At 39.6% G+C, this 20,527-nt stretch overlaps 1 protein-coding gene across 3 annotated transcripts in view; it reads right to left on the bottom strand.

The window, feature by feature from the left end:
* Positions 1–1,332: 1,332 nt before the first annotated feature.
* dhps (deoxyhypusine synthase) overlaps positions 1,333–20,527 on the bottom strand; it is a 30,394-nt gene continuing 11,199 nt past the window's right edge. For all 3 annotated transcript variants that reach the window (XM_039770489.1, XM_039770490.1, XM_039770488.1), the window contains exons 2-10: positions 16,228–16,468; positions 15,954–16,118; positions 12,473–12,594; positions 10,342–10,438; positions 9,390–9,476; positions 8,482–8,587; positions 5,916–6,019; positions 4,748–4,873; positions 1,333–2,229 (exon numbers count right to left, since the gene is read on the bottom strand). In XM_039770489.1, coding sequence (XP_039626423.1) covers positions 2,134–2,229; positions 4,748–4,873; positions 5,916–6,019; positions 8,482–8,587; positions 9,390–9,476; positions 10,342–10,438; positions 12,473–12,594; positions 15,954–16,118; positions 16,228–16,419 — 1,095 coding nt within the window. In that variant the 5' untranslated portion in view covers positions 16,420–16,468 and the 3' untranslated portion in view covers positions 1,333–2,133. The remainder of the gene's footprint in view (positions 2,230–4,747; positions 4,874–5,915; positions 6,020–8,481; positions 8,588–9,389; positions 9,477–10,341; positions 10,439–12,472; positions 12,595–15,953; positions 16,119–16,227; positions 16,469–20,527) is intronic.

Genomic DNA, 20,527 nt, shown 5'->3' with positions numbered 1-20,527 from the left:
CGTGAACAGATGCAAAAGTTTGGTGAACTTTTTGGTTGTAACCCGATTTGTACGTGGTCCGAGACGTTCGTGACCCGAGGCTCCACTGTATCAATACACCTACACGATATCTGGAGTTTGGACTCTGTCCCACCAAAATTGGGTTTATTCTGAAAACAAACCAGAAGACGATACCAGAGACACTTTAAAGCATATTTATGTCAATGTACCTCAATATAAAAGCGAGGTGCTCAAAATTGTCCGAGGCCCTCTCTTTTGCACTTGTACTGCACATCCGCCTCTTTGTATGAGCCAACGGTGGTCACCCATCGTGCTCGGAGTGAATCCCGCCCCTCGATACCGGTGTTCTTGATGAAATCTTTCCCCGTGCTCATCTCTGACATCACTTAAAATTTAGTAGAAAAAAGTCGAGATGAGAATGTAAAAAAAAAAAATGACTGACACATTCTGGCTCCCGTAAGATGAGACGCTTTCAGCAGGTTCTCCACAACCTCAGCAGAATTCTCTGCCCTGTGACCGTCGAGAAAATTCTGGACAACCCACACGAATGAGGGGGCCGATTCAGTGGGCTTCAGTTTCCTTTTGAACTCGTCGGCAAGCATCAGTTCACGGATTTCAAGACCAACAAAAACAACACCTTCCTTCAATTTTGGCTTCACTTTTCTCGAGACCAAACTTATTTCTTACATTCTGAAAAGCATCGCCTTTACTGTTCAGTCACCCTTAGATGTCCAAGACCTGATAACTGAAAAATGGGATGTGCTGCCGGACGAAAATAGTTTTCAGATTTGGAGCCAGCAAGTGAAATTTGTTAAAGTAAAAGGTGAAAAAGTAGCAAAATGCTTGTTGACCAGTGTAATAAGAGGCCGAACATTTTTGTTCTTCAAGTTAAACAATCGTATTAACTCAGGATGTCCTTTGTGTTCCATCAGATGTGTTTGGGGATGAAAAGCAGTGAAATGTTACGAGGAAGGAAAAATACAGAGCGAAAAAAAAAAAAATCAGTAAGGGGCAAATACTTTTTCACAGCACTGTTTCTTCACACTTTCTCATTGTGTGAATATGAATTTACAACCCAAGATTACTGAAACGACTTTTTTTTTTTTTTTTTAACAGCAACTAAGACATATGCTCTAGAAAATGATCATACAAAAAATGAAAACAAGTGGAAGACTCGCTTAAGAAAACCAAAAAAAAAAAAAACTCTTTAATAAAACAAATTGTAGCTCTGAGGGCATAGCATGTCCTGACCCAATTTTCAAACGTTACCAACTGAATATGGACACTGAACGGAAATATTTTAAAACGTATAACATACATGATTCACAAAAATAGGCTGTACATTTATTTATTTATTTTTGCTTTTAAAGGTGTTTTGTCGGGCATTATATTTTTGCGCCAGTAAGCATATATTATGAGGTATTGCAAGCTGTTTCCTTTAAAAACAGCATTGGGTTCTCAAACACTCGTAGCAGTCCTAACACCTCAAGACGTCCTAATTCCTCATGCAGGACCACCGCAGACCTAAAGCAAGTCTCTGTGCAAGTGCATAAATTAGAAGAAGTTCAAGTCCTGCCATATCTGTAGCCAAAGTCCACGACCCGATTCCACATTACACAAAGTCACTTCTTTAAAATGCAGTGGACGCTCATGCACTGATGGTCTTTAAAATGAACGCACAAGAGTGTCACCGACTCTGCTGTTGCTTTAAATGGATTGCTTTAAAGGAACAAGCTGACGTCACTGAAAGAGCCACCTAGTGGACAGACAGTGAAAGTGCTAATCCCCAAGCCCACCAATTTTACTAGGCTGTCAAACATACGCACAAAATGTGGTCGGCAATCCAGGCGGAGGGCCAGTCTGGTGCAGGAACTGAAAGACATTGACTTGAGGGGCTTAGCTGCAGTAAAATGTAAGTACCCAGGATTTTTCTTCAACACAAGGAAACAAAATACCTAAAAATTGGAAATCAACCTGAGTCAGGAGTGAACTAAAAAAAAAACAAACAAAAAAAAAAAACAGTAGTCTGTAATAACCAGGAGGTGTCGGAGGTCAAGATGTACAAGACGTGATGGTGCAAAGCAGGCCACCTCCAAATGAAGTGCACTCCACCGGAGCTTACAAAAACAGACATTAATCTTCTTTCTTCTCTCCAATAAGGACACCCGCATGTCGTGCAAATGTCTCCGCTACCATCAGAGGGAACACCAACGAGGCATCTGCAAAGACCTGAAAGACAGCAAGCTTCTTAAATGTTGTGTTCTGATCAATAAACCGAGGACAAATAAAATTAAAAAGGAAGAGCATACAATGGAGGAAATAAATCCAGTTTAGGGGAATCAAGTCATTCTAATGAAGACTAGTGTATGGGGGCATATCTCACACCCACACTTTAGTGCTCAGGGGGCCACGAAAATGGGAAATGAGAACCCCAGAGGCTTCAGGAATTTTCATCTTCTCATTGTAGGAAGGACAGACAGACAGAGCTTTCCTAACCCGGAGGGTACTCGGTGGTAGTTCTCTCAAATCTTAAAGACATGGTTGCTCAACTAATGAGTTGGCAGGAGTATGATGGGACTGGCAGACTCCCATTAGCCTCAAATGAATTAAAAAGTTCTCCAAATATCACAAATGTATTCAATGAAGACCAGCATCTAATGCAAAATCCTTACAAGGGCACAGTTTTAAATGTTGTGCTTTTCAAAGGAGTTTGTAGCAAAGCGTGCTAGGAAGAAGATTTGATTACAGAAGTCAGTAAAGCAGGGTTCATTACTGTAGGCAGCACTGAAAACTTTCACTTCTGTCTGTCTGCATTATATACACACACCTGATTTTAATTTGGATTGCAAGGTACTGCCATTAAAGTTCAGTGTTGGGTTAAAAATGTAGTGCTAATGCAATTACTAAGGTTTCTCTAATAACCAATTAGCATTTTACATATCAATTAAAGGTGCTGACCATTAGGATATCATAGGCTACTGAAAATCGGGCCTTGCGGTCATAGGTGATTAATTAACAATCAGCAATTTCAAACTGTAATAGTGGATAGACACACAAGTAATTGCTATTAACTATATTTTTAAATCAATGTATTGGTATCTTGATTAATAAAAGGTTATCAACTTCCACCAAAAATGAACATTTCTGGGTGTGTCCAAAGTATCTCTCTAATTAATTATTAATAAATAAATATATAAATATATATAAAAAACTCAAAGTATGTATGTATATATGTTCTAGCATCACATCCGAACAGCTGGAGCGATTTTCATGAAACTTGGTACACATGTTTCTCATTGGTCGACTAAAAATACTGTTGGGGGAAATCAACCCTAACCCACCCCTTCTGGGTAGGGTGGGGTGGTGATCTTGCGGTCTTGTATGCATGTTATCATCCAATGCACACTTGGAATGACCACCAGAGGGCATACTGGGGATGACTGACAGCATTCTTTATGTTTGAGTGCCACCACTGTGCCCCCAGTTGCTTTTGAATTTAAATAGAGTTGGCCAGTTGTGAGCATTGACTAGATAACATACACACAAGGTTGCAAGACAAGCACATTAGTGAGTCTTCATTGTTTGTTAATTTATTTTATTTTTGAAGTTTTTTTTTTTTTTTTTAATACATAAATAGTTTTGAGAGAAATAGAATTAAAAAAAAAAAAAACACACATTTTCCTCCTGGGCAACATCGGGTATTTCAGCTATCGGGGTGGGCAATGTCGGTCCTGGAGAACCGCAGAGGCTGCAAGTTTTTGTTCCAATCCAGTTTCTTTATGAGAAGTCAATTATTGCTGATGAAGCACTTAGGGCGTAAGTGACATTTTGACGCTTCATTTTAGTGGTTTCACTTTTTAAGGTTCCCCACCCTTAATTGTTTATTTCAATCTTAAACAACTGCATCCACTGTTTTAATGGCTCCTTATTAGCAATAAGATGTAAATGACAAAAGCAGCCAGCAGTTCTCCATTTAAATCTCTGTGTGTTCATCATGCACTATTTGATTTACTAAAACACTTAATAGAAAATGTGACAGACTGAAAAGCAAACATTTTAGGCTTCAAATCAATTTGGATGACATCCTTGGAAAGGAAAAAAAAAATCTACAATATAAGAAACTTACATTGCAGACTAACAAGCCATAAAATTAAATACGGTCTGAGATTCTAATCAAGCAATTGGGTTGGAATGAAAACCTGCAGCCACTGTGGCCCTCCAGGACCGACATTGCCCAACCCTGAGCTAGTTAATATATTTGAACCTTTCATATTTGTGTGAAATTGTAAGAAATTGTGACAGGGTCAAACTTCAAAAACATTATGCTGAGAAAGCCCTGCGCAAGACACAACAGTTTTTTTAATTGATTTTTTCTGTATATCCATTTTTCTAACTTGCTTAGCCAGTGTCACAGGGAGCCGTGGGCACAAGGCTAAAAACAGCCCTGCACAAAGTGCCAGTCCGTCGCAGACACATTATATACATAATCATTTACACATGGACAATGATTTAGAGTCAGCAGTTAATTTGTACTTCTTTGGCATATTTAAGGCAAACTAGTATACAGATACAGTGTAGTAAATGTGGACACAGTGAAAACGTTCCACACAGGCTGGGATTTGAAACTATGACCACTATGATAAAATTCATCAATGTTTGTAAGGGTCACATGAATTAAACTATTAGGTATTTATTTCGTTGTAGGTAATTTTGTACTAATAATAATCTGAGGAAAGAAAAATCTCACCTTTACTGGCTTGGAGTCCATCTGAATCTTGCCCCAGGAGATTGCCTCATCTGGTCTTGCACCAGCATCTGAACCATCAAATTCCTGGCCAGTGTTCACAAACACTGAAAAGTTAGCACCATTTCTCTAAATGAGCAAGAGAAGGAAAAAAAAATGTAAAATTGTCACATATCCAGCTCTAGAAATACACAAAGGATTCAACCATCGCATTTATTCTTCAAGAGAGAAGCAGCCCCTGCCACACATTACACATTTAGGAGGACATGTCTGCCAGTTCTTTATTCTTCTTTTTATATTTGGCTCCATCTAATGGTTATTTTAATTAATTACAAGGTGGAAGTGCTGTCAGGGTAGGTATAAGCAGCAAAGCAAGTCAAGCAACATCAATTGTTTCTTCTTGAACACGGAACTAGGATACATCTGGCTCGAAGTTAAGATGACAGGATAAGGAGAAACAAATGCGAAATATTTTGCAGTCCTTATCTTGACATTATATAGAATACAATGCAGTACACAAACGCACAATTACAGATACTGTAATTAAGTGGATAATGTACCTTTGACAGAAATACAAGAGTAACTAATGCCTGCAGTTATTTGTTTTTAACCAGTTGCAGCATGGATAGGTAAAGACTTAGCGAGACATGTCTGGTGTCTTAGCACTTTGTTATACTGCCTACACACCCCACAAATGCTCAAAACTCACTAGGAGAGTACAAGAAAAGTCAGTTCTCTGGAGTAAAGTCACTATAAATAATTGGCTATTTCCCCGATTTGGCCAGACACTTCCCACTTTGGCCGATTTCGGGTTTTGTCCGTAATATATACATCCAATACACTGTTAAACTGGATTATAAAAGCCAAATGGATATTTCTGATTTTACATTATAAATTGTTTTTTACATTTATGAAGCTCAGTTTTATATAACCCTGTTAACATGCAAGTAGTATTTTGTGCTCATAGTCAAGATATTCTAATTTAATGAGGAACTGTTTTTTTTTTTAAATGTTTAAATGATAAAAAGGTAGCAAAAGGGGGTTACAAGTTTAAGAAGTCACATTTAAATTTGCAACTCTGAATTTCCTCAGTATGATTAACGTTAAGCCTGTGCAGTACCAAAATAAAAAATAAAAATTGGATAGTTGGAGTCACAATTCTGTCACTTACCATCAGGTTGGCATTACAGATGTGGTGCTTAACCAGTCCTCCGCCGAGAATGATCATCCCTGTACGCTTAGCAAACACTGCGTGATTATTCATGCGCCGGATATCTAGAAGAACAACAGCAGAAAGTAACCTCTGACAAAATGTACCAGTGAATGTGAAGCTCATAAGCAACTCTTTTATCAAAAGCGACTTAAATATCCTAATACTTGGACAACATGGTGGTGTACTTAGCACTCCCACCTCATATCCTTAGTTTAAATCTCATGGTCCAGCTGTTGTCTGTATGGATTTCTCAATCTTTCCCTCCCTGACTGCAAAGGTTCATCTCCAGGGACACTATATTGCCAAAAGTATTGAGATGCCTACGTTTACACACACACACGAACTTTAACGTCATCCCATTCTTAATACATAGGCTTTAATATGGAGTTGGCCCACCCTTTGCAGCTCGAACAGCTTCAGCTCTCCTGGGAAGCCTTTCCACAAGGTGTAGGAATGTGTGTTGATGGGGATTTGTGACCAGGACAGCATTTGTGTGGTCAGGCACTGATGTTGGACAAGGCGGCCTGGCTCACTCGCAATCTCCACTCGAATTCATCCCAAAGGTGTTTTGTCAGATTGAGGTAAGGGCTCTGTAAAGGCCACTCAAGTTCTTCCACACCAAATTTGCTCATCCATTTCTTTATAGACCTTGCTTTGTGCACTGGTGCGTGTGCAGTCATTTTGTCATCCACAAACTGTTCCCACAAAGTTGGGAGCATGAAATTGTCCAAAATGGCTTTGTATGCTGAAGCATTAAGAGTTCCTTTAAGTGGAACCAAAGGGCCAAGCCCGACCCCTGAAAAACAACCCCACACCATAATGTTCCTTCCACCAAACTTTACACTTGGTACAATGCAGTCAGGCAAGTACTGTTCTCCTGGCCAGACTCATCCATCAGATTGCCAGATTCGTCACTCCACAGGACACGTCTGCACTGCTCTAGAGTCCAGTGGCGTCTGGTGGGCTTTACACCACTGCATCCGACGCTTTGAATTGCACTTGGTGATGTAAGGCTTGGATGCAGCTGCTCAGCCATGGAGACCCATTCCATGAAGCTCACTACACATTGTTCTTGAACTTTTGGAGGACTGTAGCTACTGAATCTGTAGAAAGTTGGGGACTTCTGCACACTTTAGCAAGCTCTGTCCCCTCTCTGTGATTTTACTTGGCCTACCAACTCATGGCAGAGTTGCTGCTGTTCCCAATTGCTTCCTCTTTGCTAGAATACCACTAACAGTTGATTGTGGAACATTTAGTAGGGAGGACATTTCACAAAGGGACTTACTGCTGCCTCGCAGTAAGGAGACCTAGGTTTGCTTCCCGGGTCCTCCCTGCATGGAGTTTGCATGTTCTCCCCATGTCTGTGTAGGTTTCCTCCGGGTGCTCCTGTTTCCTTCCACAGTCCAAAGACATGCAGGTTAGGTGCACTGGCGATCCTAAATTGTCCCTAGTGTGTGTCCTGAGGTGGGAGGCGCCCTGCGTTGGCTGGGATTGGCACCAGCAGACCCCCCTGTGACCCTGTGTTAGGATATAGCAGGTTGGAAAATGACTGGCCAACTTTTTGCACAGTTGGCATCATATCACAGTACCAGCCTTGAATTCACTGAGCTCTTGAGAGCGACCCATTCTTCCACAAATGTTTGTAGAAGCCGCCTCCATGCCTAGGTGCTTGATCTTATACACCTGTGGCCAAGGAAAGTGATTGGAACACCTGAAATCAATTATTTGGAGGAGTGTCCCAAATACTTTTGCAAATATAGTGTACACAGGTTTCCACACACATCCCCAAAGGCATGCCAAGATTAGGTTAACTGAGGATTCCAAATTGGCACCCGCTGCGAGTAATGGGCTCAATTCCACCATGACCGCAAGTTTTGGACTACTATGCATGTTTGTATTTGGTACTTCAATTTGTGCAAATTCTTTGCGGTTAGAAATTATTTTGTCATTTGTGCAATTCATATTCTCACCAGCTCACTTGTGTGCCCCGTGTTCTTGCCGAGGAATGGACTTCTATCATGTCACCTCAATCCATTTGAATCCACTTTCTTAAAACAGAGATTCAGACCCTTTGTTGCTCATACTCCACAGTCATTATTACTGTACATAAGGGGGGCACATCTCCATGGCAATACACAGGTTCATTATTTTTAGCATACCCTTTTAATGATTTGAACACAGGATGGTTAAGTGATTTGCTCAGGGTGACACAGTGAGACAACAAGAAGTAAACCAGCCACCTTGTGGCTCCCACTGCACCATACTGCATGGGGTATAACTTGCCCTTCTTTACTCTTTTTCTCAGGTCAGTCGTATGCATGTAGTATTCCAGATGTGGCCTACACAAGTGAAGCAGAACCTGTCTTTCTCTGTAGTCCATGTGCTGTGAGCAGTACCAAATGCAGGATCATGCTGGCCTTTTCAGTTGTTTTAGTGGACTGCCTGCTTATAAACACTATTTATGAATCCACTGAGATGTCCAGAGACAGTTTTCATGGCAGGTACTTTTGCTAGGTTCACTTACCTTCTACAATGTCAAGGACTAGTCCTGGGTTTTTGTAGGAGTGGAAATACATCATATCTCCCAAGGAGCCATCCGTGATGGCAGGGCTGAACACAGGAATGTTGTTCTACAAAGAAAATCACATACATACAGATAAAATTACTACCCTCACAGTTGAAGGGGTCAAAATTGAAATTACAAGTTGTGCTGTATTTTTTCTTCCTCATTAAAATTCCTCCCTGACTAAAAGGTATGCCAACAAGTTCCACTTGTCTTTCTCCAATCGGTCCCCTTTGGCAGCAGGGTGTGGCCCTTATTTTCAATTTACTCTTCATGAACTTTAATGTGGAAAGGTTCAATATTTAGTTTCTGCACCACTATTGAAAACACTGATTATTTGGTTGTTATGTGAAAACAAGTGAAATGCAATACAATTTACTTTTGTGTACAGCCCAAAAATCACACAAGAAGTGCCGCAATGGGCTTTAACAGGCCCTGCCCTTTGACTGCCCCAGCCTTGAGTCTCTAAGAAGACAAAAAAAAAAAAACACAACTTTACGGGGGGAAAAAAATAGAAGAAATCTTGGGAAAGGCAGTTCAAAGAGAGACCCCTTTCCAGGTAGGTTGTGCGTGCAGTGGGTGTCAAAAGGAAGGGGGTCAATACAATACACAGAACAAATCCTCAATACAGTATAAAAATAAAAATTTTAGAAGTACGGAGCAGAATTTAACAGTAGATGATATCACATATGACTGAAAATGACATCTGCTTTTTTTTTTTTTTAATAAACACTGTAAAGAAACAGATAAACTTTTATTATATTATGGAAACTTGACAAGTGCCTGGGAATTAGTGACCTTGGGTTTGTGAAAGGCACTCAATAAATGTAACCTATTATTAGTGTCTCCAGCAACACTGAATTCTTTACCTTGTAGGCCCAGTAGTAAACAGACTGGGGATTGTTGATCTCTTTTCCCAGACGATGAATCATCTTTGATGGAGTCCAATGAGTCCCCTGAAAACGAAAATAGAGCTAAATTAGTTAAAAAAAAAAAAATCAAATCAATTTCCTGAAACAATTGTATTCCACAAGTCTATGCTGGTAGCACTGGGTGTAAGGCAAGAACCAACCCTGGACTGGACATAAATTCACTACAGGACAACACACACTCCATTCCAATTTATAATCTTTAATTAACCTAAAGTCCACATCTTTGAGTACACTGAGAGCGTCCAACCAGACAAGCAGAAATTTCAAACTCCACACACATAAGTGACCATGCCAGGAACTGAACCCTAGTGTGAGAAGCAGTTACAGCATTTTATATGAGGCAATAAAACCAAATCTTATTTCACTTAACACTAGTTGAATACATTAGATGGAAGTCTGCTTTACTAATTTGTCTATTCATCTACCCAGCATAATCGAATTATGATGTTGCTATCCTGCTATCATTGGGAATAAGGAAGGAACCAAACCTAAGATAGGATAACCGTCCATCACAGGGCACAACGGTCAATCACAATGATCTGGTCTACAGATGTCAATTACCATAACCCATAAGTGTAGTTTACAAGAAAAAAAAACAAACTCTCAAGAGATACAAGGGAAGCATGCAAACTCCATACTGATAGACCCAGGAAATAAGACAGCAATGCTAACTAACCATTGTGCCACCAGCCAAATTATTTAGCTTTTATTCAAAAAATACTTTATTTTACCTTTTAACAAATTTTCTGTCATGAACGGTAGCCCTATAGTCCAACATCCTAGTCTCCATTTCCCATTTATAAGTAGTTAAAATACAAACTAACACAGCACTCCTCAAATTGAGTCCAAGGTTTGTATAACTGTTAACAAGAAACAGTTTAGTTCTCACCTCTGTCTTCTGCTCCAGTACCATCTGGTCAAGAATTGGCATCATCCAGTCTTCAAACAAGCAGTAATTATCATTGGGAACCAACAAGTTGCCAATCCTGTTGAGAGATTGACTGTTAAAACACATTTTAATGCAAACCCATAATGTCTATTGGTCCAATACAACTTGAAACTCTTTATCCACCTCATCATCCTGATAAATGAGATCTTTCCAACCCAAACGGGGGAAAAAACAAATGTTCTGCATGTACTGTCAGATGTGTGCATTCTGGCTTTGTCAGGGGGCACATTTAGACAAGAACACAAAAGAGCACAGACCCACCAACTGGAGCCAGCCTCTTCTCCCCAGTGAATGAGGACAACAGAAGTGTTAGCCATACCCTATGGCACAACACTAAAAAGGCCCGGTTAAAAGGATAGACAAGGGATATAGTGTGCATTTTATTTGTACATTTCGATCTAACAGATTATAAATATAGCATCTTTCATAGACTAACATGGGTTGTTGAAATTTGTAGGCCTTTCATACACTTGTAGTAATCGTTCGCCCTTTTACTGGAATAACGTTTTTCTGTGTGATAGCGATGAATGCAAGTAATCAGTTAGTCACCCAGGTATGCAAGAGTGAGTAACTCCCAGTATACTTCTGAATTGAGTAAAGGAATACTCCACCCCCAAAAAATATATATTTTTTTACTTTCCCGTACACAAAGTATTGTAATCGTTCAAAAATTCAACCTTGAGATTTGGATGAATCTTGACATTTTAGACCTCCCTGAGTCTGATTTACTTTCTCTAAAGTATTGTAATCGTCCAAAAATGTGATTGAGATTTTGATGAACCTCGGCGTTTTAGACCTCCCCGAGTCCGAAAATGCCATTTTTGGAATTGTGTGTGTGTGTCATTATGGGGTGTTATGTGTAGAATTCTGAGGAAAAAAATGAATTTAATCCATTTTGGAATAAGGCTGTAACATAAAATGTGCAAAAAGTGATGCGCTATACAACCACAATAACTTAAGTACTCTTTCACTTAGGTCAACCAAATTTTGTGTAGAAGTATTAGGTACAAAACGTACATTTCTATCAACTTTTGGGCTATTTCCTTTAACCTGAAGTGGTACTTTACCTTTTATTCATGCAGCTGCAGAGTCCGATTTATTCAGCGTTCCTTTTATAATTGCTCAATATATTATTAATTTGTTGTTGATGGTTCTTTAATGTACAGAATATACAAATATAATCCTTGTCTTGTGGTTTACTCCTCAAATATCCATCCCCATATCTGAGTGTACGACAAAGTCTAGGGGAGACCACTCACGATTTTTTTTACCCTGTGTATTTGTAGTTATAGTTGAGTAAAATTATTAATCTCATGGTAACAAAACTACTGATACGATAGCAGTCAACAGGGGCCATGTCAAAATGTCCACAATCTCAGGCGTCTAGCTGTATGCTCTGGAAATATGTTTTTTGGCTAAAATATTTTAAATAAATTATTTCCTGTAAATTCACTCATACACAACAGGGGTGCATTAAAACAGAATTGAGCTTTTCGTTTGAAGGCCCAACTCTGTACTTCTGGCCGTTTATAAAACTGCAACAAACATATGCAGTGAACATCTTGGATATGCATAAATATGAGGCATACTTTCCACTTGATAAATAGGTTTCATCCACTTAACTTTTAATGTGTAGTTGTACAAATCTCTCGGACCTTCTTCTGTAACACTGATATCACACAAAGTGGATGGAAGCCAATGACTGAGCTATGACTGGGCAGGACTCCTGACCAGTTAACAGGGTGGGGGTGGTTGTGGCTTTGCAATTCAAAAGCTTGATCAAGAGAGAATTTTCCAGAAATGCTTTAAACTTAATATTCTAGGAAAAATACATTTGCTTGGGAGCATACAATTGGAGTTTGTGACACAGGTAAATGTCGAAACATTCATGAAAAATAACCTGCATTGTTTGCGTTTTTTTCCCCGTGTTAATAGAAACCTACCGTGCCAATAACTCTGGAATTCTCCATTAAAAACGTGATAGTAAAAATATTATTCTCATCCATTAATACAAATACACTTTTTTGGTGTTGTATCCAGATTGAATGTGTGAAACTGCTTAAACACTAACCTGTTAATCCCTCTGGAGCGTAGCTCTCGCCCTGGCAGGGAAAAATCCCCCAAGTAAGTAGGTGCCAGGCATTTGATGAGATCTTCTTCAATCCCTCCTGCGGTTGTCACCAAAACATCTACCTATAATATTGGGAACAAAATAGGGGACTTGTGGGAATGGGGTACAACTGCCAGAATTTAAAGGATGCCCTTTTTACCACGCTTCTTTTAACTTTACCTGTGTTTGTTGCCTGGTACAAATCTTGTAATCGATATTTAACCCACTTCCTATAGTCCAAATGACATGAAATTTGGCACACTCACTCACTTCCGATGACAATACACAAATCAATAATCAGTTTCACTAATTGATCAACTAATCCATGCTAAGAAATGAAATTTTCATATGAAGAATAGTTCAAGATTTCACCAATAGATGGCAGTAGTAATGGATAGAAATATTTAAGTGTTAAAATATTGATTATAATACTGTACTAAAAACAAACAAAAGACAAGTGGAAAATATATACATAAAAAAATACTTTTTAAAAACCAGGCTTATATTAAATAAAAAAATGTCTCTCATACATCACATTATTTTACCAGTGATGTACGAGAGATTTATTTACTTTTTAACTTAATATAAGCATGGTTTTTAAAAAAGTATTTCTTGATATATATACATTTTTAAAAGAATAATGAGGCAAACAACAGATACACACTTTGACAATCGATTCAATACACTAGCATTTGGTAAAGCCAAATTTGTCAGTAATAAGAGCTTAATATTTCTGAGTTAAGTACAATATGTACCAGCTCTGCCCACTGTTCAGAGGGTTGTTGCCCATTTTTCCAGGGAGATTTCCTCCAGATTAGGTGGATGATGCTCATACAGCGCACTTTTCAGATAGTGGCAAATCAGATTTTTAATCCAACTGAGATCAGGGCTTTGACTGAGCCACTGTAGGACATTCATCCTTTCTGTCCTTGGGCTACACTCCATGGATATTTTTGTCACCCCCATTTTATTTATTTATTACAGGCTTTCTTGTTGTATTTGCTTTGATTTTCCATTATTGATGCCTCTATTTTAACAAGATGTCCAGGCTATGCTGGTGAAAAGCTGCCCTACAGTACACTCAGCTGGAAGTCTGATGTTTAAGGTGGGGTCAAGTGCTACAAATCTCTCAACTTCTGTCTTTGCCTCATCTGACGACAGGAATTTAGGAGACCAAGAAACTGCACCCAGATTACAAATGTGGCGCTCTTTGCCGTTTGGCAAACTTCACAAAGAACAATGTGAAATGGCTTCTTTTGTGCCACATTCTCATACAGGCCAGTTGTATGCCGAGCTCTTGAGATGACTGACTGGTGCACTTTTACTCCACACTGAACTTGGTCACTCTTTCAAAGTGCTTGTTGGCCGCTTCCCTCACAGATCCAACTTTTTGTTTGCTCTAGGAGTTTTGACAGATGACCCATTCTAGGTAGCGTTGTTTGACAACACTTCTCCTAAGCTCTAAGCTAACTTAGCCAAGAGTGTCTATTGGGATATCCAGACACTTGGATGTTGTTTTAAACCTTTTCTAGTTTATGTGTTTTATTAGATCAATTATCCTCCTTAGTGTTAGACCCAAGTCTCACTCGGGCTGTAAAAACAGTAATAAAAGTGTCACTCCGGCAATGGTATAGCTGCTTCTCACGCAAGACCTGAGGTCTACTTGGATTATAAAAGTGCCAACAGCATTAGCTCCGAGCATTACTTGGGTAACAGTATAGGCTTGTCTCGCGTAACCATCAGGCCTTAGCATTACCTGGACGAAGGTGTAGACACATCTTCTCCTATCCTCGTAATGGTGTCAGGTAGTGAAATTAAAATGGACACAGAAACTGAAAGGGACACTCACATCACTTGCACATATGCAGTGTGCTGTTCATATTATCATTTGTATCATTGTTATAACTTCTACACTTCTGACTTTGTACTTTTAGTGTCTTGCAGATTTTACAGGAGAAAAATGAGATTTAATAAAAATGTTATTTTTCAAGCCAAAGTGGTTAAGAAAAAAAATTGTAGAAGAGCCCAACAAAACTCGCCAGTTGTATATCCACTTAAATCTCCCAAAGTAACATCAGCTCTAGTTTTTGAAGATCCATGAAGAAAAACTTTCTTAATGTTTGTGCAAAATACCCTTAACTCTTTTGGGGCTGATGTCGACAGCAGGGGTTTAAGTTGGATCTTGACTTTAGTGGACATCCAGGGGCAGAGGGTAATCAGCTGTAGACGTCGACAAAGCTCACCATCACGTTACAGGTAGACCCTCTTTGCTAGGTGGGCTGTTAGACTCATTGACTTGACATCGAATCCCTGTGCATGTGAGGTGCGTAGAGTAAACGTCTAGAATGGTGTCAACGTTAGGCAAAAGAGCAAAGTGAATGTGCAAAGCAAAATCCTCTATGGGCATTATTCATTTTTTTGCTTTTTGCATATTACTGAATCAGACTGTGACTTACCAAATTCTTGGTTTTGATGCAAGTGATCTGGAAATCAAAAACGAAAGGCAGGTAGCGGTTTCTTTAACAGAAAGTGCCTTTCAGAATATAAATGGTTACACAAATAGGTATGTAAGCAGTGTTACAGCCAATCTTAAAAAGCTAATGTTTAATGTCAAATGGGTATAGTGTTTGCTTTGTATCATTTTTAGAAAACTTGAGTTTTTGGGAAAAATATTCAAACCTGGGAGAAAATTTAAAAAATTGCATCTCCAAAGAATTCTGAATGCCGTTTAGGAATCAAATACTTACACAAACAGGTCAAATGTTGTTGCGATTTTATAAGAGTCTTTCATTAAATGTGCTTAAGGTATTGGTGTCCAATATTCAACAAATTAAACAAATCCAAATCATATTATGCAATATTATCTACTGTTAAAATTCTGCTCCGTACTTGTAAAATTTTTATTTTTATACTGTATTGAGGATTTGTTCTGTTCTGTGTATTGTATTGACACCCACTGCACGCCCAACCCACCTGGAAAGGGGTCTCTCTTTGAACTGCCTTTCCCAAGGTTTCTTCTATTCTTTCCCTACTGGGTTTTTTTGGGGGAGTTTTTTCCTTGTCTTCTTAGAGAGTCAGGACTGGGGGGCTGTCAAGAGGCAGGGCCTGTTAAGTCCTATTGCGGTACTTCTTGTGTGATTTTTGGGCTAAACAAAAATAAATTGTATTGTATTGTACTTAATTAGCCCAGGAGTCCAATTAAAAACAGATGGTGGTTGGAACAAAACCTGCTGCCACAGGGGGTGCCCAGGACCGAGGTTGGGAAACACTGCTCTAGCAGACCCCCGCGACCATATTCAGCACTATGTGGGTTAGAAAATGACCGACTGACATACATACTGGAAAACAATGATGTTTTAGAAGACTGATAAAAAGGGCATTTCATTAATTTGACTTTTAGTCAGAAACAACAACTTTATTAGATTAACATAAGCCATCTTACCATGTTATGTTCCACCAAATAGCGGATAGATTCTCGTATTCCAGAACTAATGAGGTTAGAGGTGTAGCCAAGGAAAATTGTGCAGCCCGAGACCGGCCGTTGGCAAAATTCATTTTTCAATGCCTTCTCCTCTGAATCTTTAATAGGTTCCAGCCTCTTCTCTATCTGAAATGAAGCAATATGGCACTGCTGTAAAGTGATACAGAATTTTTCCTGTATGTTGTGTGTGTACAGTATAATGATCTCTCACATATGCACATGCAAACAAACTGACCATATTGTTGATTTCTTGCACAGCCCGTCCAAAGTTTGTTGCCTGGAAACCCGTATTGAGGTACGTCTGTAGCAGCGCTCTGTAATCCACCCCTTGATTGAAATCATACCCTTTGATTTGTGGGGTCTCCTCAGGGAGAGGGCAGCTACTTTTCAGAACTGCCTCGTGCGCCATTGGGACATGATCTGCCATCTTATGTGTAGTTACAGGAAAAGGTGGGTATTGCACACCAGTGAAAAAGCTGTAAAACAAGAATAAAGCAGCATGTTAAAATTAGGATTTCATTAGCCCCCTTTCATTTCATTTGCTACAGAGAGGCTCACCCACACTAGAAAGCAAAAGGCAGACCACAAGACCCAGGAAACATTCTAACTACTTCTAAATTAAGTGTAAATAACTGCAAAAGTGAAAAGACAAAATTTACTGTTGGTAATAGAGAGCACCAGAATAAAAAAAAAAAATATTGTAAATTGTGCTAGTGGACACTTGTCATCAAAAGCTTATGATCTGTGCACCTCAAATTAAACTGCTTAGGTGGTGTCAATAATTTAATTATGCGACTTCAATTACAGAAAGAATTTATTTTTAAAAAAAGTGGATGAGTAGGGTGGAGCCGCCAGCAGTGCTACCCGACGTATCCAACTCCTCCAGAGTGCAGCTTCCCAGCATGGGTTTTCGGTTTGATGCTTAATTCACACTCCCCCTCTGCAAATCAAGGACTTTGTTCAATGGTGCGACTCAAACCACCTACACCTGAACACCAGCAAAACCAAGGAGCTGGTGGTGGATTTTAGGAGGATCAGGCCCCACACGGACCCCGTAATCATCACAGGTGACTGTGTGCAGACCTAGAAATACCTAGGAGTGCAGCTGGATGATAAATTGGACTGGACTGCCAATACTGATGCTCTGTGCAAGAGAGGACAGAGCCGACTATGCTTCCTTAGAAGGCTGCCGTCTTTCAACATCTGCAATAAGATGCTGCAGATGTTCTATCAGACGGTGGTGGTGAGTGCCCTCTTCTACGCGGTGGTGTGTTGGGGAGGCAGCATAAAGAAGAGGGACGCCTCACACCTGGACAAACTGGTGAGGAAGGCAGGCTCTATTGTAGGAATGAAGCTGGACAGTTTGACATCCGTGGCAGAGCGGCGGGTGCTGAGCAGGCTCCTGTCAATCATGGAGAATCCACTGAACAGGATCATCTCCAGACAGAGGAGCAGCTTCAGCGACAGACTGCTGCGACTGTCCTGCTCCACTGACAGACTGAGGAGACCCCACACTATGCGACTCTTCAATTCCACCCGGGTGGGGTGGTTAAACGTTAATATTATACAAAGTTATTGTCTGTTATACCTGCATTGTTATCACTCTTTAATTTAATATTGTTCTTTATGTATGCTGCTGCTGGAGTATGTGAATTTCTCCTTGGGATTAATAAAGTATCTATCTTTGCTCTCTCCTCTAATATCCAGTTCCAACTTCTAAACCTTCAGGCCCCTTGCATGGCTCTGCTCTGCCATAAATCCGCTTCTCTGGTGTTCTTACAAGAAGTCTGCCTTCCACTTTGGCCTGACCATTTCTCCTCACACCAGCTAAAAAGACATGATGATGGTTCCCAGTTCTTCCTCCCAAACTTGCCGTGACCATCCAGACTACTGACATTCTGTTGCCTCTTGAAGATGCACCTCTTTACAAAGCATTCTGGGATGGACTGGGGATTCTACCCTCCTTTTATGGCTCTATATATCCATGGATGCCTGGCCCAATCATATGTGAAATGACTTCAGTTATACTTGAGTGCTATCCCTGTGGGATCATGCTCATTGTGCTCTTTGCCTTACTGCTTGTTAATTTTTTACTTTCCATTTGCTGAAATGCACTTATAATCTGTATAGCACCTTAAATAAATGAATCTGGTAAATAAATAATAGTATTAATGTAAACAAATGTATCTATTTTCAAATCCTCTTCAGGCTCATAAATAGCCAGAGCCTAGACTACACAAAATGGCTGCCCACAGGATGGCACAATCTTGTGCATATCCACAAATCGCAGACTGGAAAAATTTACAGATGCCAGTTAGCCTAACATATACATGCTTAAGACTTGGGGGATAAACCCAAACTAAAGATAATTAAACTTGTTTAGTCTCGAGCAGAGAAGTCTACACAGGAACCTAATCTAAATGTTCAACATTCTCAAAGGCATTGATAAAAGATGATCCAGAAGAATTTTCACCTTAACAGTGAATCACATACACGAGGGCACAAGTAGAAACTACAGAGGACTGAAGCCAGAAAGCGCTCCTTGTAGGACTCCAGAACAAATAACCAAGCCATGGATTTCAAGCAGAAATATTGACAACCTTTACGAAGGATGTGGATAAAATATTGGGATAGCTTAACTATTAGCTAAATAAACGTGAGACAGATGGACTGAAGGGGTCTCATCTCTTATCAAATTTCTTATGTTACTATACAGACATGGGAAGAATGTGCAGCATGCACCAAGAACAAGAGGTGACCCCAGGACTCTGAAGTCACTGCACCAAAGTAGAAAGAAACCCCAACATTGCTTTAAAAAAAATTGAAAGGCATGAGTAAGCATTTTTCTTCCATTAACGTTAAAAGTTAACTTGTAACATAACATTTTCAGACATGTTCAATCCAGTTCAGGAAAATGGCACACCACAGTGATGCACATATAATGTTCTCAAACTCGATTGACTTTAATGAAACATCCTAACATTTTTACTTTCTCATATACGAAGTACAGTAAACCCTCGTTTATCACGGCTAATCCGTTCCAGACTCTGCCGCGATACATGAATTTCCGCGAAGTAGGATTCTTTATTTATAAATCGAATATTTTCGCATTTAGAGCATAGAAAACCAGTTTACGACCTCCTAAATACATTTTCTAACATTATTAGAGCCCTCTAGATAGGAAATAACACCCTTTAGTCAAAAGTTTAAACTGTGCTCCATGACAAGACAGAGATGACAGTTCCGTCTCACAATTAAAAGAATGCAAACATATCTTCCTCTTCAAAGGAGCGCCGTCAGGAGCAGAGAATGTCAGAAAGAGAGAGAGAGAGCGCGCGAGAAAAGCAAACAATTAAAAATCAATACGTGCTGTTGTGCTTTTAAGTATGCGAAGCACCACACGGGAAGCATATTGTATATCATTGAGGAGTTTTAGTTAATATGTAATACATGCTCCGATTGGGTAGCTTCTAAGCCATCCGCCAATTGCGTCCCTTGTATGAAATCAACTGGACAAACAAACTGAGGAAGCATGTACCATAAATTAAAGACCCACTGTCCGCAGAAATCCGCGAACCAGCGATAAATCTGTGATATATATTTAGATAGGCTTACATTTAAAATCCGCGATGGAGTGAAGTCGCGAAAGTCGAAGCGCGATATAGCGAGGGATCACTGTATAGGGTAAGTACTGTAATCGTAAAAACAGGTTTGATGTGGAGATTTGTGACGAATCGAGACATTTTAGACGTCCCTGACTTTCTCGTATACCAAGTGTAGGGAAACTACTGGAATCCTCCAAAAATTCCATTCCGAGATTTTGATGAATGCTTTAGACCACGGGTGTCAAACTTCAGTCCTGGAGGGCTGCAGGTTTTCATTCTAATCATATTTTTCAGTTTTTGCTGCTCATTAACTTATTCTGCTTTAGTTTTAATTAACTTGACTCAGGCCTCTTTTTTTTTTTTGTTTTTTTTTTTAATAGGTACAAAACGTACATTTCTATCAACTTTTGGGCTATTTATGCTAACCAGAAGTGGAACATCACCTTTTTTTCCATGTAGCAGCAGAGTCTGTTCTATTCAACTTTACTTTTATAATTGTTCAATATATTATTTGATTTATTGTTGATGGTTCTACAACGTACATAATTTAAAATATAATCATGGTCTTGCAATTTATTCCTCAAATATCCATCTCCATATCAGCGTATATACGAGAAAGTCGAGGGGATACCACTCCCGATTTTTAAACCAAGACACTGCGGGTTGTTGGGACCGAGTCCACACCCGGGGCTTTTAGGCACAAGAAAGAAGCAAACTATAGACAAGAAGCCGGTCCTTCATTGGTTACACTCGCGTACAAACTCAAACAGGCGTGTGTATCCTTTGAGACTAAGAGAAAGCCCCACAAAGACATGAGAACGTGCAAACTTCCCACACACAATTGAGCACAGGACTCAAACCCAGCAGACACTGGATCCAGTCAGGATCGAAATTAGTGCTGGATGGTCTTCATGGACTAGTCAATAAAAG

This window comes from Polypterus senegalus, chromosome 12, assembly GCF_016835505.1.
Source record: "Polypterus senegalus isolate Bchr_013 chromosome 12, ASM1683550v1, whole genome shotgun sequence".
Taxonomy (NCBI): domain Eukaryota; kingdom Metazoa; phylum Chordata; class Cladistia; order Polypteriformes; family Polypteridae; genus Polypterus; species Polypterus senegalus.
The sequence above is the reverse complement of the archived record's forward strand: the minus strand, read 5'-3'. Positions and strand labels throughout refer to the sequence as shown.